At 42.2% G+C, this 22,700-nt stretch overlaps 1 protein-coding gene across 2 annotated transcripts in view; it reads left to right on the forward strand.

Annotated features, from left to right (window-relative positions):
* Positions 1-1,656: 1,656 nt before the first annotated feature.
* LOC121539431 (gamma-aminobutyric acid receptor subunit beta-1-like) overlaps positions 1,657-22,700 on the forward strand; it is a 43,552-nt gene continuing 22,508 nt past the window's right edge. Inside the window, exons 1-4 of one of the 2 annotated variants that reach the window (XM_041847926.2) lie at positions 1,657-2,330; positions 2,521-2,606; positions 2,704-2,795; positions 2,936-3,003. In XM_041847926.2, coding sequence (XP_041703860.1) covers positions 2,527-2,606; positions 2,704-2,795; positions 2,936-3,003 — 240 coding nt within the window. In that variant the 5' untranslated portion in view covers positions 1,657-2,330; positions 2,521-2,526. Of the gene's footprint in view, positions 2,607-2,703; positions 2,796-2,935; positions 3,004-22,700 lie in introns of both variants that reach the window. The other variant, XM_041847925.2, reaches the window with a different exon arrangement.

Raw genomic sequence — 22,700 nt, forward strand, 5'->3', positions numbered from 1 at the left:
TGGTTGCTGTCCTTTCAGTCCCAGAAGGGGCCATACATTTATCAGCACTATGGACAGCTCCTAACCAGGCTTCATTCAGTGAAGATGAACAGCAATTAGCCAGTAGCACTAGGTGAAGGTGAACGCAAACATTTCTCTGCACCTGCGTTAACATCTGCTAATCTGTGTACACGACAAATAAACTTTGATTTGATGGTGTGTGGCCCATTACTCACAGCATGGTAGCTGTACTTTCATCACCACTAGGGATCATATAATAAGCTTGTCAGCACCACAGACAGCTCCTACAGCTCCTAACCAGGCTTCATTCAGTGCACATGAACAGCAAACAATCTAGAGCACTAGCTGTGGGGGAAGGAGTGTGACCATGGTAGCTGTCCTTTCAGTGCCACTAGGGGCCATAAACTTTTCAGGATCAGCACTATGGACAACTCCTAACCAGTCTTCCTCCTGTGCAGATGAACAGAAATTTGTCAGGAGCAGTAGATGTGTGTGAAGGTGTGTCCCCGATTGGCTGTCTTTTCAGCACCACTGAAAGGAAGGTTTTCAGAACCATAGACAGCTCCTAAGCAGGCAATGAAGAGTAACTATGAACATTAACTAGCAAGTTGAAGTTTCGCCCTAAACACAGGTAACTACATTGATCTTTTAAAGCCTATTGGAGTACCCAGCACCACCATCAGTCTAACCTTGTGTAATTGTGTTGTACATTTATTGTTCGAAACATCAAACCAAATCCATTACTTTCCACTCTAGACGCCCATACCGTACTTGCCAGGTCTGGCGCAGTCTACATCATGAAGAATTATCATCTAAGTTCTTATTTCAGTTCATTTTAATTTGAGAGCCACACAAAGAATGAAACACACAGGCTTCAGGGATCTACCTTCAGAGGGGATCCAGTTGGTGATCAATAAGAGGAATTGACAACCCTGGTTTGCAGGCATGAGACTGTTCACACTTATGGTTATTACTCATTATCACATGTCTAGGGAATTAGAAAGTGGTTCTTGACTTTTCAAAACTGGATATAGCTTGTCACCAGTGGCGGACTGGGAACAAAATTAGGCTCTGGCAATTCAGCCACACCGGCCCACTACTGCTGTACCACACAGGTAAAAACATTTTAACAGGCCCATGGGCTGCATCACTCTCTTTTTCCCCCCCAAATAAATATATGTATTTTTTCCTTTCAGCTGGCCCACCCACTTAAAAAATGGTCCAGCCCATCTGGCATTTGCCAGATGGCCAATCCACCACTGCTTTCACTCCCTAGCAAGTAGGCTTCAACTGATGCTGTACCATTTTACCCAACAGAAGTCATGAATCTTTAAACAGTTCTGTCCTGTGATGCATCAACATACCCATACTGCATAGCCATGTATTGGTCCTTTGAGACAACCTGAGAGCTAAACCAGTATGAAGACCAAGGATAAGTCAAATGCATTTTTCCACCAATTGATTCACAGAACTGGTACTTGCTCTCTCTCTCTCTCTCTCTCTCTCTCTCTCTCTCTCTCTCTCTCTCTCTCTCTCTCTCTCTCTCTCTCTCTCTCTCTCTCTCTCTCTCTCTCTCTCTCTCTCTCTCTCTCTCTCACACTCACACTCACACACTCACACTCACACACTAATCTAATATTTTGCCATTATAAATATGACCGTTTTGTCATTTGATGCTGGCCAAATCACCCATTCTCACTACACCAATGATTTAACTTGACATAATCATGTGGTCTAGCACATTGTGACCAGATAAAATGCACATTAGTTTAATTTGGCAAATTAGTCAGAAGTCTGTCAATATCATCACTAGAAATAGAAGAACATTTATTCTTATACATCCTGTAGCATAGGCCTATAGCATGTCATGCAGCTGCAAGGGCCATTGCAGCTCCAATAGCGCATCCTTCTCTCATTAATTAATTATTGGTGCGTTGCGATTCTTAATGCGTTTTCTGGGTTTTAATTTATTTTTTTAACTTGGGCTCTAGCCCGTGACGAGTGGCGAATGGAATCCGCTACGAGGGAGCTCGGGCGTACAGGTACACCTCAGAAAATGCGCAGCTCCTCAGACGTGCTTGTTTTGCACGATGCCCCACATAGGGCTGACTAAAGGTGAACGGAGAGCCGCGTTCATTGCTTATTATTTTAAGATCTTCAGCCGACCAACACAGGGATACCTGCATGATGCAAATGTGCTCCGGACACTGCTGTGTCTGCTGAAATGCTCGAATTAGCCGGAGGTGATGGGATCTGCCTAGCATATTGATACGGTTCAGCTACTGCATGCATCCCGGCGACCTCTTCTTGTGCCAGCATCGACAGCTCAGGTGAAGCGCGAATACCGTTTTTCTATCATAGTCGCCGAATTTTTAACGAAATAGCATGTTTTTTGTGCAAGTACAGTTTGAATGTTGGTAAAACGACGCGCATGCGTTGGTCTTGGAATAATTGTGCAGCCTGTGACAAAGTTGCATTCCTCAAATCTTCGCTCAAAGTCATCTATCTCTCTGATCAAAGTTAGTGATGTGTACGGCTTTGGACCGCGGACGCTGGGGGATTTTTTGTATTTTCCTAATGGTCGCCATGGTCTGCGGCGCTCAAAGGTGAGATCCCACGGGTGTGATGTCTTGTTTCTGCCTGTCCCTTACTCTGCAGTTTTTGATTAAGATTCTGAATCAATACCATATATTTTCCCTTTAGCGCCAACGAGCCTAGCAACATGTCATTTGTGAAAGCGACCGTGGACAAACTGCTAAAGGGGTATGACATTCGTCTGAGGCCTGATTTTGGAGGTAAACTCCTTTTGTCGGGGTGAAGTCTACCGAATGTTGGCTAATAACTAATAACAAGTCGCATGCAGATTCATTTGTCGTGCCAGCGAGCTGGCTGATTAAAATGCCACTGATACCTGTGTTTTACGTGCGATTTAAAGGTGCCCCTGTGGACGTTGGAATGAGCATAGATATCGCAAGTATCGACATGGTTTCTGAAGTCAACATGGTAAGTAGCCTACCTAATTTTATTTTTTTTTTGTAAGGGAGAGATGTGCCTCGTGCAACAGATGTTAGTATGAGAACGCTGAACACATGATAACCGCTTCTGTAATTTTGTAATGTCTGCAAATGTGTGTCTTTCATGCCACTGTCCTCTCGATGAAATGATAAATCCTTGTATTTTTGTCTTTGCCCTTGTTTGGCTACTAGTATAGGCCTAACGTTTTCACGTTGACCAAAATTGTTCACTGCATTTCAGCAGCAAGGAGAGCTACCGCAATGTGTCAAATCCAATCCATATGCATCAACTTCCCTGTGGTGTCAGAACCAGTAAAGACAGAGAATTACCGATATATATATATATATATATATATATATATATATATATATATATATATAAAGAGAGAGAGTGAGAGAGAACATTGGTGCTGCACATGGATTTGACCAATTTAGCTATTCTACACACGTGTGTACCTACATAATTGTGAGGTGTCATCTAAACAGTACAGGCTCTGACACAGGATGAAGTGACTAGGAGGAGACTGAAATATTGTGCATGTTTGCTAGTTTGGCCTCAATGCAGTAATTACATAACGTTGTCAGTGACTCAACAAGGAGGCCCAGTAGAGACAAGTTGTGATGCTGAATTTGGGCACTTAGTGTGTGCATATGAATGCAGCAGCATTGTCAGGGTGCCAGTGATAGATACAAATGAATTCATGCTTGGTTCAACTGGTATTACATATGTAAAAAAAATTGTAACAGCAGGCATGACTGTAAAGTGTGTGTGTGTGTGCGTGCATGGAAAGGCAGAAAATATTTGTTTCTGCTCAGCTTCCGAGCAAACACTGAGTGTTTATGGAATGTCGGGTAAATTTAAAGGTTTTCATGATGCTACAGAAAACTGCAGTCTTTACAGTCATATTGCTCTGGGAGCTTTGGCATTCCCGTTTTGATGGTCAAACTGTGGTCTGCAAAGATATGTCTGCAACAATGTTCTGGGAATGTCATGGGAATATTCTTAAAATGGCTCAGAGTGTCTTAAAACTGCTGGAAAGTTGCATGACAACTGGATAGAGTGATTAAATGTTGGAAGGTGTCTGGCTGAGTGTTTCACAAAACCAACATGTGTCTCAGTGTGTGTAAGGCAGCCATAGCTAAGGGATAGCAGATAAAAAATATATATTTACAATGTTACAAGAATAAGGAGTATTGAAAACTTTGTGTATGCTGCTATGGCAACAAATGTAGAAGTCCCCACCACATCACACACACACACACACACACACACACACACAGCTTAACAGAGAATGTTATTTTGCCCACTTCTTATCCAAAGACAGTTAGGACATGTGACATACATACACTGAGTGTACAACCCCCCCTCAATTTGTCAGGGCATGGACTCTACAAGGTGTCGAAAGCGTTCCACAGGGATGGTGGCCCATGTTGACTCCCACAGTTGTGTCAAGTTGGCTGGATGTGTTTTGGGTGGTGGACCATACTTGATACACATGGGAAACTGTTGAGCATGAAAAACCCAGCAGCGTTATAGTTCTTGAGACAAACCGGTACGCCTGGCACCTACTACCATACCCTGTTCAAAGGCACTTAAATAATTTGTCTTACCAATTCACCATCTGAATGGCACACATACACAATCCAAGTCTCAATTGTCTCAAGGCTTAAAAGTCCTTCTTTAACCTGTCTCCTCCTCTTTATCTACACTGATTGAAGTGGATTAAACAAGTGACATCAATAAGGGATCATAGCTTTCACCTGGATTCACCTGGTCAGTCTATGTCATGGAAAGAGCAGGTGTCCTTAATGTTTTGTACACGCAGTGTATATATGTGACATGCATGCATATATGTAGCGCATTCGGAAAGTATTCAGACCCCTTGACTTTTTCAGCCTTATTCTAAAATTGATTAAATTAAATGTTTTGCTAATAAATCTACACACAACACCCCATAATGACAAAGCGAAAACAGGTTTTTCAAAAATGAAAAAATAAAATAAAAATGAAATACCTTATTTACATAAGTATTCAGACCCTTTGCTATGAGACTCGAAATTGAGCTCAGGTGAATCCTGTTTCCATTGATCATCCTTGAGATGTTTCTACAACTTGATTGGAGTCCACCTGTGGTAAATTCAATTGATTGGACATGGTTTGGAAAGGCACACATCTGTCTATATAATGTCCCACAGTTGACAGTGCATGTCAGAGCAAAAACCAAGCCATGAGGTTGAAGGAATTGTCCGTAGAGTTCTGAGACAGTATTGTGTCAAGGCACAGATCTGAGGAGGGGTACCAAAACATTTCTGCAGCATTGAAGGTCCCCAAGAACATAGTTGCCTCCATCATTCTTAAATGGAAGAAGTTTGGAACCAGCAAGACTCTTCCTAGAGCTGGCCGCCAGGCCAAACTGAGCAATCAGGGGAAAAGGCCCTTGGTCAGGGAGGTGACCAAGAACCCGATGGTCACTCTGACAGAGCTCCAGAGTTCCTCTGGAGATGGGAGAACCTTCCAGAAGGACAACCATTTCTGCAGCACTCCACCAATCAGGCCTTTATGGTAGAGTGTCCAGACGGAAGCCACTCCTCAGTAAAAGGCACATGACAGCCCGCTTGGAGTTTGCCAAAAGGCACCTAAATGACTCTCAGACCATGAGAAACAAGATTCTCTGGTCTGATGAAACCAAGGTTGAACTCTTTGGCCTGAATGCCAAGCGTCATGTCTGGAGGAAAACTGGCACCATCCCTACGGTAAAGCATGGTGTTGGCAGCATCATGCTGTAGGGATGTTTTTAAGCGGCAGGGACTGGGAGACTAGTCAGGATTGAGGGAAGATGAATGGAGCAAAATACAGAGAGATCCTTTATGAAAACCTGCTCCAGAGCGCTCAGGACCTCAGACTGGGGCGAAGGTTTACCTTCCAACAGGACAATGACCCTAAGCACACAGCCAAGACAACGCAGGAGTGGCTCCGGGACAAGTCTCTGAATGTTCTTGAGTGGCCCAGTCAGAGCCCGGACTTGAACCTTTTTGAACATCTCTGAAGAGACCGTAAAATAGCTGTGCAGCGACGCTCCCCATCCAACCTGACAGAGCTTGAGAGGATCTGCAGTGAAGAATGGGAGAAACTCCTCAAATACAGGTGTGCCAAGCTAGTAGCTCATACCCAAGAAGACTTGAGGCTGTAATCGCTGCCAAAGGTGCTTCAACAAAGTACTGAGTAAAGGGTTTGAATGTATTGTATTCCTGAGTGGCGCAGTGGTCTAAGGCAGTGCTAACTGTGCCACTAGAGATCCTGGTTCGAATCCAGGCTCTGTCGCAGCCGGCCGCGACCGGGAGACTCATGGGCGGCGCACAATTGGCCCAGCGTCGTCCAGGGTAGGGGAGGGAATGGCCGGCAGGGATGTAGCTCAGTTGATAGAGCATGGCGTTTGCAATGCCAGGGTTGTGGGTTTGATTCCCACGGGGGGCAAGTATAAAAAAATATATATATATGTATTCACTAACTGTAAGTCGCTCTGGATAAGAGCGTCTGCTAAATGACTAAAATGTAAAAATGTAAAATGAATGCTTATGTAAATGTGATACTTCACATTTAGAATCTCATAGCAAAGGGTCTGAATACTTATGTAAATACGTATTTTTTGCTTTGTCATTATGGGGTATTGATGAGGAAAAAAACAATTGAATCAATTTTAGAATAAGGCTGTAACGTAACAAAATGTGGAAAAATTCAAGGGGTCTGAATTCTTTCCGAATGCCCATTATGTTTGTTTTTTATCACAGTTGAAATGATATACTGCAAATCTTCTCACGGTATGGCTTTACTGTAGCTCTGAATAGGACGTATGTGTGTGTAGCCTGCACTTGTTACATACAGTACATGCATGTACTGTTGTATGCTATACACACTGTGACAGTAACAGGGTGGGATTGCCATGCACTGCCAGCTAGTCAGTCAGTCACAGTGGCTGATCAGCAAAGCTTCCTCCTGGTCAGACTTGGCAGAACTGTGTACATGACACTGGCTAGCAGTATTCTACCAGCAGGACTGAGTCATAACCTTCAGTACACACAAACAGTCTGTAAATCATGCATGTAGGAAAATCTGGTTAGCCAATAGCATTACAGTAACTCATGTCCAATGTTCATCATTGGTAAGGTCCTGAAGCTTCTCATCTCTATAGTTCTTTCAAACACACAAATGAAATTCAAAATTGCCTCTCAAATACCCATAGTGAAGCATGTTTTTGATTGGTGAACCTTTTTAGTTTAATAATGATAATACCAAAGTAATAGCTATAATAACATAGTAATATATCTATAATGGATCATTATATCTCGTTTCAACACCATTGAGCACATATGAAGAACAGACTATTTGCACAAAATTATTATAATTTAGGCTTAGATTCAAACAGATTACGCGTTAACCAGCGAAAGCCAACACCTGCATAGCTGATGTTTTGCCAATGTTGGAGGTTGGACCTGTCAAATCTGTGAGCAGCTGCTCTTGATCATTGTCACAAAGCCACACCCTTCCCACTCGCGTTAAATGTGGTGGGCCTGGCGCCTGCAAGCTGACTTCAGGTCGTCAGTTGAATGATGTTTCCTCCGACACATTGGTACGGCTGGCTTCCGGGTTAAGCAAGCAGGTGTTAAGAAGTGCGGCTTGGCGGGTCATGTTTCGGAGGACGCATGACTCAACCTTCACCTCTCCTGAGCCCGTTGGGGAGTTTCAGCGATGATACAAGATCGTAATTGGATCGCAATTGGATATCACGAAATTGGGGAGAAAAAGGGGTTAAAATTACAAAAGAAAAATATATTATAATAATGACGCTCAAATTGAGAATTATTAAACAAAATAATGCCGATTTCTATCAGCCTAATTGAGCTGAAGATTATGTCTCACACGTTCCAGTGTTCGAACTTGTAAACAAGGCTGCATAGGATTTCTCTTAATGCAACTCGGTGCAGCCAATGGCAATGTCCGCTTTAGGTATAATGCCAGGAGCTGCTTGTGGATTTGACAGCTCTAACGCAGTTCCACCTCCGACACGGTCAAAACATCAGCTATGCGGATGTCGGCTAAAGCGGATCTGATTGAATAGACCCTTAGTGTCTGTGTTTCCGGTCATTCAACTGGCCATTGAGTATCAATGACAATGCCTCCGTACATTTCACATTTGTATGTTTTTTCTAATTTCAATTTTCTTTGATTGTCTGAAACCCATTAATCCAAAGAATGGATCCTGTTACTACCCGTGAGTTATTTGTGACATCCGATAGTAGAGTGCACACAGGAGCTTTACACAGGTGAGCTTCCCTTCTGAAATGACCTCTTATTGTTAAAAGGCTTCATTGAATTATAAAGTGTAAGTCACAGGCTTGCACTTGAACAAAGCCTTTTCCATTATTTACATTCATAGCATTCATACATAAGTCATTTCCACATGAGATACTGAATTTGCCAAGTAAATATAGACAGAGTTTGCGGAGTCAATAATGAGCTGTCATCGTGAGCCAAGGTTATGAATTGTTTATTAGGTTGGATTCCTACTGACAAAATCTCCTCTGTGAAAATGGAAGGTGCTGTTTTCTCTGAGCCGGGTCCAGAGGACTTCTGATTGGATAGCCTAACAGCCTGGACGGGTCATTGATTGTGCCTCTGTGGCCTCTCCCAGGTTTTGTATTTCAATATGTATGAGACTGGGAGGCTGGAGGGGGTTTTATGCTCTGTCTGATGGAGACATTTGGCACCGGCTCTCCTTGAGAAAGGCCACACTGAAACATTTGTCATACTGTTCACGATATCAATATAAATTGATTATATACTATAGTACGCCTATTTCTATTTCATTGCATGCACTTTACACCCTGCAACATCACTGTCACCCAGGATACTTTTTGGGGGTAAGTGCTGCAGTTTTTATGACAAGCTACTTGATATAGAGATTTGGACTATACTGGATGTTGGCATTTAGAAAGGGTTGTACAACCATGTGCCTTCTACATCACACATCACAAAACCACACCCTAGTTTTTGGTTTGGGGGTGCTTACTATGGAATAACTGAGTGGCAGTTACATTTGAACAAGTACCAGTTGCAAAGTTTACAAACAAATGCAGGGGCAGCACTTTCGATTGTGGCTTCAAATTACAGCTCTTCTGGGTTAAGCTAAGAGCTGTGTGATCATCTGTGTTTTTTTTAACCTTTTCTTTACCATCTGATGGCAGGATCTGTCTCTTTCTCCCACCAAAACACCCCAACCCCGCCAGGTCATATCTAACTTACCTGGTTAAATAAAGGTTGTGAATAAATACCTGACTATCACTCGACTATCATACTGAAGGTTCTTTGCACCAACGTTCCACCGTCAGGTATGCACATCATACTACTACTATTCTATGCATAAATGACAGCATACTTTTCACTCCAGACAGTCAAGGTTATTGGTCCCACTTTATATCAAGTGCCACTAAAACTATGTCTTTATTACATTCCAGTAAGTATATTGGCAGACAGCACAGCTAACCTTCCATTTCAAGCTCTAGTCTTTATCAAGAGCAGTGCATATAGACTACAGCTTTCTCCAGGGGTTTCAATGCAATGAATTGTGTCTGAGGTTCTGCATTCTGTTCAAGATGGTCCTCATGTGCTATCCCTGCTCTGTGGTTCCCTCCCTTCTGCAACGACTGCATTGCAGTCCAGTCGAATTCATGAATCTGATCATCAAACTCTTTGTTCTTGCTTTTGTATTTTTTTAAGAAACAGGTCCCAGCTTTTTATAATGTAGTGTTCGGGTGTAACCTTTTAAGCGTTTGATGCTTGAAGGGGTAAGAACAGTTTTTTGTTTGTTGTTGTAATGAAAATGAACGTCACTCAGTCATAGAGGATGTCCCACTTAATGAAACTCTCCTTTTCTCCCACTTTTGTCAAATTCTCTGCAGACTTCACACCCCATTAGCTTTTTGTTAAAGCTCCTCAGCTAAAGCCTCTTGACTATCCCTGACAGATGCCAACGTACTTCTTTGGTCTAACCCAAAGTGAAATACATTTGTGATAGATTAGCAAAGGAAAGATATAGAGGAGCAAACAAGGAGAAGTGCAAGACACTTTCAAATGGAAAATCAACAGTCTTTAGGAAAGACTCCATTTTGAACTAGAAATTACATTCTTTAGAAAATGTGATGCGCAAATGCAAGCGACTCACAGATTTAGCTAAGAAGGCACGAGGGGCTATAGCTTGCTTAGTAGCCAATTAACAGCCAAGTCATGTTACAGATAAAATTAGATAGTATGTTAGCTAATCATGGTTTGGAAGAGCAGTTTACACGTTCAATATATGAAATATGTTGAATTGGGTCATTGGGACATCGTTATGAGACAGTAAATGTGTTGATTTTATTATTCAAGGTCAATCAGCTGCTTACTATGTAACCCTAGAAAGTTGCTCAGCATGTGTACTGTAGTATGTGAGAAAATGGGCCAAAATGCATCACAATTACCCAGTACGAGCGAAAATAGAAAATAGATATGTCTTGAACATCCTTCTTAAAAGCACCCAGCCTCGCCTACATAGACTAGATAAGTGCAAACAACTTATGTTGCTTTGAGTTCAGAGACTCCGCTAATGCTAACAGTGGTACTGTATTATTTGCTTATAATGCTAGTACTGTTAATTTGCTACAGAGAGATTCATCATAGAGATGTAATGCTATCCTAAGCATGACAATTCCAGACAAAAGCATTGTATAAAGGCTTTATTTGTATTTTTACCAAATCACAGAGTGTAACCCACTTGGTCCTTACTTTTTAACAAATAATACACCCTTGCAGTGGCATTTATATTAGTCTGAGGCGGGCCGGGCTGTATGCTGATTTAGCAGCAAAACGTGGCAGTACCTAAAGGATTATACAAGGATATTTCAGGTCATTGTCTCACTCTTACCGACCTTAGTCATCAGACATGCTGTGCTGTCAAAGGCAACCGGCTAGTGAATGAGATGACATTGATGCGACATGAGCTGTAGGAGATTTGCTGTGAGGTCACAAGGGTCGGACTCGTATTCTTCCTCTTCCTGAGTTGAGTGATTGCCTGTGGCAACATTTCTGCCTGAGCAACCTCGAACATTCATTGGAAAAGGGCTGCTGCATGTGTTCAGGTCTTGGATAGCCTACATTGCTGCTTGTCGCCAGGATGTCACACGGCCTACATGAATGTAGTGCTTCCCCATGGGGCAGTGTACTACAGTAGAAGTAGTAAAGGCGGCAGGATTTCTGATCAGTCAAGAATAAGTATTTCTAGAGATTAAAGGAGTATTTGATTAAGTTAGCATGTGTTTGAGACTTGATATAATGGATGTCTTGTTTTCAGATTATTTAATGGTCTGATTTCTGCAGGATTGTAGCGTCAGAGAGATTTGAGCACTCTTTGCTCTACTTAAGACTTTAAGAAATAGCAGGTCATTCTCCCCTTGTGGCTGGTGTAAGATACTGTAATGAATTGGTGCTGGGCTGTCTCTTTATCTTTCTCTCTCTCTCCTCTCGCTCTCTCTACTCCTTTCTAACACCCACACTCCATTTCCTTTCTCTTTGGGCTTTCTTCCTTTAACTATGTGCTCAGGTTTTTCATATTGCGGACCGTGCCTAGATTTTAGTGGTTTGTTTGTTTGACATGTGAGGGCCTCACTTTTACAAGCTTGACTGACGACAAATAAAAGTTGTGTTTGTTAGCGATCTGCAAAAGCTGTTTTGTTATGATGGCAACCACCGTGGAATTGCTTTGACTCTGTGTCACAGTCCTTTCTTTTCAGATTTTTGGGAAGATTTGAAAGCGGCATCGCTGTTTCTCAAGGTTAGAGCAGTAGGAGTGCTGTCGCACGTGCACGGTTAGTACAGCCATGACTCTCATAAAGTGACAGCCACACTCAATATACTGTAGAACTCTCTCCCAGGCCCCATGGAAGCCCACTTGTGCCAAAATCAATCAACAGCACATGCAGGCAATAATCGCTTTATTGGGTTGTTAATGAAAATGTAGGTAACACCCTCGCTCTTGTCGACATGTGTCCTATGTTGCGCTGGTTAGCCAAGAAATGTGATTATGCTAAATGAGAACTCCCCATAGAGGGCCCAGTTGTAGTATGAGGAAGCTTACGAACCCCCACTACTCCTCCTGTCATGGCAACTTATGTATCTCCACATCAGCTCCTGTATTGAGCACCTTATGAAGCCCTCATAGCGGCTTGTGGTCAGGAGTTATTGATCTGTTTGGGAGATTGATGTGTCCGCCGCCTTCTTAGGATGAGGATTTATGTGATGCTCTGCCGATAGCACTTCATCTCACCAGTGGGAAAGATCAAGGTGTCAGGGGTGGGTTCTCTGTTCAAACAACTTCATCTCAACTCAAAATCTGTTGCCCATGCTACTGTATGCTATGCCATGATCAGGAGTCCAAGCACTGAGGACTCAGGAGCCCACCTGGGTTTGATTGACAGTTATTTTATTTACCCCTGGAAAAGAGCAACCAAGGCACTGCACTGCACAATCAATCAATCAATCAAATGTATTTATAAAGCCCTTTTTACATCAGCAGATGTCACAAAGTGCTATACAGAAACCCAGCCTAAAACCCCAAACAGCAAGCCATGCAGATGTAGAAGCATGGTGGCTAGGAAAGACTCCCTAGAAAGGCAGGAACCTAGGAAGAAACCTAGAGAGGACAGTGTAGGTGCACAGTGTAGGTGCAGAGTTTTGAGTCCCAGTGCCCCTCCCAAATTCACTTCAATAAATCTTATGGCGATTTCCCTATAGTCTCTGGTACAACATTTATATTACTGCAGTAGCTACAGTATGAGAGAGTCATGGGGTGTCTGGTTGGGTCCTTGTACTCTATAGATTTCATCTCTCTGATGAAAATAGCGAGGCAGTAGGGAGTCAGTGGCACTTTAAACTGAGATGACGACACAAAGATGGTGTCAGAGTGTCTGTTTCTCCATCTTTTTGCCACATTAAAGTTGGGTTGCTCAGTGATATGTATGCAGAGTAATAGGTGACATTTCCCCCATGCCATGCGGACTGCTGCAGTGGAACTGCTCTCTTTCTTTGTGCTCGCTCGCCATTCAGGCCTGGAAATAATGCAGATGAGGAGATGAGTGGAGACATTCTTGTGCTAAGAGCTCTGTGAGATGAATTTAAAGCGAGTTACTTCATTTTCTTTAACCCCTTGGTGAGCCTGATACAGAGCAGATGGGTGAATTTTGCGTTTAATCTAATCTGTCACTTCGGTTCTGTCTGTACTGCACTGTACTGGTAAGGTACCATACAGTGCTGTCTATCTGTAGTACAGTACACTGGTCCTTTTTATGAAGCAGTGAGAGTGCATACTGTTTACCATCTTGTTCTGCAGCCTATGAATTTGCAAAATGTTAGAGTGAAGAAACTTTGGGGGCGTCTTGCTGCTTATTTGTAAGCCTTTTTAGTCAACCAATGTAAAATCAGACAGCATTCCCAAGCCTTTTTAGTCAACCATTGTAAAATCAAACAGCATTCCCAAGCCTTTTTAGTCAACAATGCATATTAGAAAGCACTTTGGAGAAAATGAGAGATCTAGCATTTCATGGATCCATTTTCTAAATAAGATTGAGAGCTAAGATTTAATCACACAGAGAGTACGTTCTAGTGTAACTTCATACACTCTCTCAGAATCCCAGACCCATTAGACTGGAGGTTAATGGTTCCCCATCTGATTAGATGTCGAGCAGCATTTCCTATAAGGAACATCACGGACACTGCCCAGCCAGTGGGAGCGTGGGATAAAACATGAGGCTGCCGACAGTGTGGAGCGACAGAGGGCACTCAGGGTTAATGCTTAATGTAATCATTCTCCCCTGACCTAAGCCTCTCTGGAAATCTGAAAGATAGAAAGTCACGAGGGAAAGAAAGTCTGAGAAAGTATTTTTCTGCTCTCCTCACCACCAAGAGAATCTCAATAAGTTTTATTTAATTGTCACTTTCTTACATGTGTATGACTTTATGTGGAGGTGTTGGCATGGAAACAAGGGGGAGGGTGGTGATTTGTTTAAGGGATAGGAAGAGGCGGTCATGGGTGGGTGGGTGGATGGGTGGCGGGGAGTTGGGGATATGGAGGTGTGCAATAGATGTATACACCCCTGAGTTCGGGTTAAATTCATTTGAATTCCAGCCGACTCCATGTCCAATTCATTTAGTAAATTGATTGGAATTTAGATTCATTTGACCCCATCTCTGGTATGCATACATATAAATTCCATGCAAGACCTGTGTCTGTACATTCGATGTACAGTGCCTTCGGAAAGTATTCAGACCCCTTGACCTTTTCCACATTTTGTTACGTTACAGCCTTATTCTAAAATTGATTAAAGAAACAATTTCCTCAGCAATTTACACACAATACCCCATAATGACAAAGCGAAAACAGGTTTTAGACATTTTTGCAAATTTATAAAAAATTAAAAACAGAAATACCGTATTCAGACCCTTTGCTATGAGATTCGAAATTGAGCTCAGGTGCATCCAGTTTCCATTGATCATCCTTGATGTTTCTACAACTTGATTGGAGTCCACCTTTGGTAAATTCAATTGATTGGACATGATTTGGAAAGGCACACACCTGTCTATATAAGGTCCCACAGTTGACAGTGCATGTCAGAGCAAAAACCAAGCCATGAGGTCGAAGGAATTGTCCGTAGAGTTCCGAGACAGGATTGTGTCAAGGCACAGATCTGAGGAAGGGTACCAAAACATTTCTGCAGCATTGAAGGTCCCCAAGAACACAGTGGCCTCCATCATTCTTAAATGGAAGAAGTTTGGAACCACCAAGACTCTTCCTAGAGCTGGCCGCCCGGCCAATCTGAGCAATCGGGGGAAAAGGGCCTTGGTCAGGGAGGTGACCAAGAACCCGATGGTCACTCTGACAGAGCTCTAGAGTTCCTCTGTGAATATGGGAGAACCTTCCAAAAGGCCAACCATCTCTGCAGCACTCCACCAATCAGGCCTTTATTGTAGAGTGGCTAGACAGAAGCCACTCCTCAGTAAAAGGCACATGACAGCCCGCTTGGAGTTTGCCAAAAGGCACCTAAAGACTCTCAGACCATGAGAAACAAGATTCTCTGGTCTGATGAAACCAAGATTGAACTCTTTGGCCTGAATGCCAAGTGTCATGTCTGGAGGAAACCTGGCACCATCCCTACAGTGAAGCATGGTGGTGGCAGCATCATGCTGTGGGGATGTTTTTCAGCAGCAGGGACTGGGAGACTAGTCAGGATCGAGGCACAGATGAACAGAGCAAAGTACACAGAGATCCTTGATGAAAACCTGCTCAGACCGCAAAGGTTTACCGTCCAACAGGACAACAACCCAAAGCACACAGCCAAGACAACACAGGAGTGACTTCGGGACAAGTCTCTGAATGTTCTTGAGTGGCCCAGCCAGAGCCCGGACTTGAACCTGATCGAACATCTCTGGAGAGACCTGACAATAACTGCAGTAAAGCTCCCCATCCAACCTGACAGAGCTTGAGAGGATCTGCAGAGAAGAATGGGAGAAACTTCCCAAATACAGGTGTGCCAAGCTTGTGGCGTCATACCCAAGAAGACTCAATGCTGTAATCGCTGCCAAATTTGCTTCAACAAAGTACTGAGTAAAGGGTCTGAGTACTTATGTAAATATCATATTTCAAATAGCAAAAAATTATAAAAACCTGTTTTTGCGATGTCATTATGGGGTATTGTGTGTAGATTGATGAGGAGAGAAAAAAAACAATTTAATCCATTTTAGAATAAGGCTGTAACGTAACAAAATGTGGAAAAGGTCAAGGGGTATGAATACTTTCCGAAGGCACTGTACATCCTGTCCCTTAAACCAATCACAACCCTCCCCCTATCCAAGGACTTATAACAAAAGCTTCAGTCCACTCAAACTGCAATATAGTTAGTCACCTGCAGTAACACATAGTTACAAAATCTGATGAGTTCTTAGTTACAGTTGAAGTCGGAAGTTTAGATACACTTAGGTTGGAGTCATTAAAACTCGTTTTTTCAACCACTCCACACATTTCTGGTTAACAAACTATAGTTTTGGCAAGTCAGTTAGGACATCTACTTTGTGCATAACACAAGTAATTTGTCCAGCAATTGTTTACAGACAGATTATTTCATTTATAATTCACTGTATCACAATTTCAGTGGGTCAGAAGTTTACATACACTAAGTTGACTGTGCCTTTAAACAGCTTGGAAAATCCCAGAAAATGATGTCATGGCTTTAGAAGCTTCTGATAGGCTAATTGACATCATTTGAGTCAATTGGAGGTGTACCTGTGCATGTATTTCAACACATACCTTCAAATTCAGTGCCTCTTTGCTTGACATCATGGGAAAATCAAAAGAAATCAGCCAAGACCTCAGAAAACAAATTGTAGACCTCCACAAGTCTGGTTCATCGTTTGGAGCAATTTCCAAATGCCTGAAGGTACCACGTTCATCTGTACAAATAATAGTACGCAAGTATAAACACCATGGGACCACGCAGCTGTCATACCGCTCAGGAAGGAGACGCGTTCTGTCTCCTAGAGATGAACGTACTATGGTGCTAAAAGTGCAAATCAATCCCAGAACAACAGCAAAGGAACTTGTGAAGATGCTGGAGGAAACAGGTACAAAAGTATCTATATCCACAGTAAAACAAGTACTATATCGACATAACCTGAAAGGCCGCTCAGCAAGGAAAAAGCCACTGCTCCAAAACCGCCATAAAAAAGCCAGACTACGGTTTGCAACTGCACATGGGGACAAAGATCGTACTTTTTGGAGAAATGTCCTCTGGTCTGATGAAACAGAAATAGAACTGTTTGGCCATAATGACCATCGTTATGTTTGGAGGAAAAAGGGGGTGCTTGCAAGCCGAAGAACACCATCCCAATCGTGAAGCACGGGGTAGCAGCATCATGCTGTGGGGGTGCTTTGCTGCAGGAGGGACTGGTGCACTTCACAAAATAGATGGCATCATGAGGAAGGAAAATTATGTGGATATATTGAAACAACATCTCAAGACATCAGTCAGGAAGTTAAAGCTTGGTCGCAAATGGGTCTTCCAAATGGACAATGACCCCAAGCATACTTCCAAAGTTGTGGCAAAATGGCTTAAGGACAACAAAGTCAAGGTATTGGAGTGGCCATCACAAATCCCTGACCTCAATCCTATAGAACATTTGTGGGCAGAACTGAAAAAGAGTGTGCGAGCAAGGAGGCCTACAAACCTGACTCAGTTACACCAGCTCTGTCAGGAGGAATGGGCCAAAATTCACCAAACATTTCACATTCTTAAAATAAAGTGGTGATCCTAACTGACCTAAGACAGGGAATTTTTACTAGGATTAAATGTCAGGAATTGTAAAAAACTGAGTTTAAATGTATTTGGCTAAGGTGTATGTAAACTTCCGACTTCAACTGTATGCTGTACACCCAAGTTGCACTCATGTCTCGAAAGGACATTGACTTGACTCGAATCTTGCTTAATAACTAATTGACAGTAAATTAATGAAGAGAAGTCTTGTATGACTTTGAAACACAACAACACAACATTATACAGGTTTTTAACTGCAAGCAGAGCTGAAATTTTTCTGTTACACTAAGCAGGCTGGTGATTCCTCTGACTTGTGAGAACCATTTGGTGGGATCTTCAAATTTGATTGACAGGTGAGAGTCTTGGGTTGTGTCCTTGACTTTTCTTCATTGGCACGTCCGACAGCAGAAGAAGCTGCAGAGACCTTTGTCAAAAACTTTCCTCAGTGGGACTGAATTGTGTATCATGTCTGTTTTTGTCAGGGATCCAACCCTGTTTGGAAAGTGTTAGACAAGATGTAGGAATTCCTACATTGAAATCCTCTTATGTCACCTAAATATATCGCATGAAAGAGCTCAACAATGGGACAGTTAGACAGCGAATTGTTGGCAAATTACAGCAGGAAAAGTCCTATGCAACATTTCCACACAAGACACAAGCATATGAAACGATCAGAAGATTATACTAGAGAAGAATAGAGGAATAGATGCAGACGCTTTGTAGTCTTTTGAGGGAGCTGTACGCCATAGTGAAATCTGGTGTTTGTGTGTGCGTTTGCTTACTTGCATGTGTGCGTCCATGCATGAATGCATGAGTGAATACTGCAATGATGCCCAGCAAAATCTGAAACAATCTGCTCCCATGCAATGAGCACTATTCATCCAATGAATATCTGCAGACCCAGTTGCCAGCAACTTTTTTCATTATTATTGCCAACAGCTGCATAAGTTTTACAGTAACTAGGCTGGAAGGGAGGACTGCACTGCCATCTCTACCCCTCTCCTCCCACCCTCTCTTCCTCTCCCTCTATCCTGTGATGTATTACAGTCTGCACCCGTAGATGGGCATGGATTGGGAGGAATTAGGTCACGAAGAAGCACACTGCAGAGGGGATAGCGCGGTACCGACGTGCGTAGGAGAGAGCCCATGTTGTTGTACACGGTGCGGTGAAATATGGAGAGGAGTAGGGGCGCGCTCACTTAAAGAGTGCATATAATACATCAACAAAGGAAATGGGAGGGAGAGGAAACATGCCAAGGGCAACGCCTGCCCCTGTTTCCCTTCCTGTGTGTGTGAGAGTGAGTGTGTATGTGAGTGTGTATGTGAGTGTGTGTGTGCAGTGCAGCAGCGGGCGCTCTGCTTTAGCACGCTCATATGCATAACGGTATTCCGTTCACGTTTAGGACTTTCTGCTGTGGAAACACTGAGGTGCCAGAGTGATGATGGAAAAGCGGGCGTCTAGGGGAACAGCTGTTTCTAATAATAGAATCCAAGGAAAATGTTCATCCCCAATGAGGGACAGAGCTGCAACGTCCCCCTTTCTCTCCTCCTTTTCTCTGTTCCCAGCATTATGAGGCAGCAGTTCTCACTTAAAGCTATGTCATCCCAGGTTTCTGTTGCTCATTAACAGTTCCTGTGGATTTGTAATTCCCCTATCTGTTATTTATTGTTTTACATGTACAGTAATTGGCTTGTATCTGTACTTTACTGGTTAGCCTTCTAAATCTATCATGTTTTTTATACAATTCGCAGGTTCTCCAATATAGTCATTAATCTGGAAATCATATCTTATTCGTGCACATTTGAGTATGATAGCCTGTATTTAATTTATTATATGGTTATATGGACTGAGGACCACCTCAGTTACGTGATGGTTCCATCTTTTAGGTAATAGTGAAAGTAATTACTGTTACATCTGCATTCTAGAAGCAGTTATCTCTGACGTATGGCAGAGGGTTGACAGGTACAGATCTCTTGGCCTTGATCATACACATCAATCTCGTATTGCATTTATCATGTTGTCTCCTTCAACGTTCTGAAGCAACTCTTTTTAATTACCAGTCTAAGCCAAAGCAGTAGACATGCTTTAAAGTAGACAAATTATTTAGTGTGTTCACATTTTAAAACTTTAAGTTTGTCCTTGGATAACCAGCTTATTGTTCCTTCATCTGTGAATAAGGAAGAAAAATGTGGAAATGTACCTCCAATAAGCATTTTTTTCCCGAAAGTTTATTTCCCTGAAGCATGTTCTGAAATGCCTGCATAAGCATTTTTGCAAACTGCAACTAATGCTGGAAAGCTTGAACGCTGTGAGTGGAATCTTAACTGCAGCTTTGCAACCGAGATTAGACTGATAGAAACCGGAGAGATGCAACTCTCCCCTGCCAGCCCTCAGAGAAGGTTACCAGCAGTTAAGTGAAGCATTTTGAAGTGTGTTTCATCAAAATCCCTGCAAGGCTTTTTGGATGGCTGATATAAATGATCTCCATTCATTTTTAATCATTTGGTTTTGTTTTTCCCATTTCCTGCTGTCCCCTCAACCACAAGTCTTCAGATTGGGAAAAGATGCCGCAGTGCTGTCACTTGGATCGACCACAGCAGTGGATCAAAAAGAGCAGATTTTAAGACGGCCCCGGAACAGAGCCCTGGGGAACACCTCACTTGACCTTCGATAACAAATCTAAATAGAGAGCTAATTGAACATATAGATAAAGTATTCAACCGTTTAAACCGTTACAATTATTATCTTCAAAGGCAATGGCATTTAATGTATACTGTATATAACAAAGAACTTTGAAATGAGACATGGGGCTTAAAATGTACCGTCATGTTAGTTTTCTCATCTCTTTCCCACAGTATGTTTTACTTTTTGTTCCTCTATTTATATGTCATTCCCTCTGTAATTTCACACTGGTGCAAACGCTGGATAAATCTGGCACATCATTTTCAATATTAACACAGTACCAAATTACAACAAACACAGTTGAGATCGTTCTCATTCAGATGTTTTGCTGTTGCTGGCACATCTTTTTCTCAAAGACCTTGAGTGATCTTGAGGACCTTGTGCACCTTGGCAACTGTCTCTGTCACCTAATGATCAGTTCTGTTATTGTTATTCCACACCCTCCTCTCTCTCTCACACACTGTGATGCACACCAATTGATATGCAAGGGAAGTTACCCTCTGATATCGGACAGTGTGTTTATGGCAGAGCCAAAATATTATCCCTTTGCATTGAACCTCAGGTTCATTGACACATCATCCTTCTTCTCTCTCACTGACTTATCTAAACTAGCTCAAAACCAGACTTAACCTTCCAGCTTAGCCATTGATAGTCACAACAATAGCTCATGTCGGCATCAAGCTTATCATGACCGTGCATGTAGCTTTTATAAAGCCTTTATGCATCCCTCAAGTATACAGTGCCTATCATAAGTATTCACCCCCTTGGATTTTTTCACATTTTGTTGAGTTACAAAGTGGGATTGAAATAGATGCAGTCAAATGACCAAAGTGCCCTCTAGAGGCCTCATGGGTGGAATATTATTAATATTTTTCATAATTTCATAATTAATAAACATTATTATTTTTTTACGCAGAAAATCCAGTGTTTTTATGTCAAATGGTTTCGTTATATTTCAGTCTTCTGTGATGTACAGTTGAAGTCGGAAGTTTACATACACTTAGGTCGGAGTCATTAAAACTCGTTTATCAACCACTCCACAAATGTATTGTTAACAAACTATAGTTTTGGCAAGTCGGTTAGGACATCTACTTTGTGCATGACACAAGTATATTTTTCCAACAATTGTTTACAGACAGATTATTTCACTTATAATTCACTGTATCACAATTCTAGTGGGTCAGAAGTTTACATACACTAAGTTGACTGTGCCTTTAAACAGCTTGGTAAATTCCAGAAAATTATGTCATGGCTTTAGAAGCTTCTGGTAGGCTAATTGACATCATTTGAGTCAATTGGAGGTGTACCTGTGGATGTATTTCAAGGCATACCTTCAAACTCAGTGCCTCTTTGCTTGACATCATGGGAAAATCAAAAGAAATCAGCCAAGACCTCAGGAAAAAAAATGTAGACCTCCACACGTCACTGAGTACCACTCTACATATTTTCAAGCATGGTGGTGGCTGCATCATGTTATGGGTATGCTTGTGATCGGCAAGGACTGGGGAGTTTTTCAGGATAAAAAGAAACGGAATCCTAGAGGAAAACCTGGTTCAATCGACTTTCCACCAGACACTGGGAGACTAATTCACCTTCCAGCAAGACAATAACCTAAAACACAAGGCCAAATCTACACTGGAGTTGTTTACCAGAAATACAGTGAATGTTCCTGAGTGGCCTGGTTACAGTTTTGACTTAAATCTGCTTGAAAATCTATGGCAAGACTTGAAATTGGCTGTCAACAACCAACTTGACCAAGCTTGAAGAATTCTGAAACTAATAATGGACAAATATAGCACAATCCAGTTGTGCAAAGCTCTTAGAGATTTACCCCAAAAGACTTAAAGTTGTAATTGCTGCCAAAGGTGTTTCTAACATGTATTGACTCAGGGGGGTGAATACTTACAGTATCTAATCAAGATATATTCATGTTGTATTTTGTATTAATTTTAAAAAATGTTTTAGAATTTTTCTTCCACTTCGACATAGTATTTTGTGCGGCTCATTGACAAAAAATTGCAATTAAATACATTTTAATCTCACTTTGTGACAATTCAAATGTGAAGAAATCCAAGAGGGGTGAATACTTATGATAGGCACTGTAAGTGTAAACCTAGAGAACAACAGAGTAAACGGGTGAAACGGGCAAGAGTTCAAAGTGAAGTTAGATTGACGTTTGGGGTGCTGACGCAGGGGTATAGAGAAAGGGGAGAGTTTGAGGACTGGACGGATGGGGTGACAGGAGTGACCGTGGGGCAGGTGATGGAGGTAGAGGACTGTAGATGCTCAGCCTCTCCAAGGAGCAGAGGGGCCAAATGGAGCGAGCATGAGAGTTGCCTGTTGCTGCGCTTAATAAGAACTAACGTTACACAACATCATCCACCTCAGCAGTATGTGGCCTTATTGCAGAGTCTGTGGTTGTGGCAAGTTATTTTTAAAAAGAAGGTCCCGTGTAGCTCAGTTGGTAGAGCATGGCGCTTGCAACGCCAGGGTTGTGGGTTCGATTCCCACGGGGGACCAGTATGAAAAAATGTATGCACTCACTAACTGTAAGTTAAATGACTAAAATGTAAAATGTAAGGTGTGCACTGTGTGGGAGACTGCAGTGCAAC

This window comes from Coregonus clupeaformis, chromosome 25 (genome assembly GCF_020615455.1).
Source record: "Coregonus clupeaformis isolate EN_2021a chromosome 25, ASM2061545v1, whole genome shotgun sequence".
NCBI lineage: Eukaryota > Metazoa > Chordata > Actinopteri > Salmoniformes > Salmonidae > Coregonus > Coregonus clupeaformis.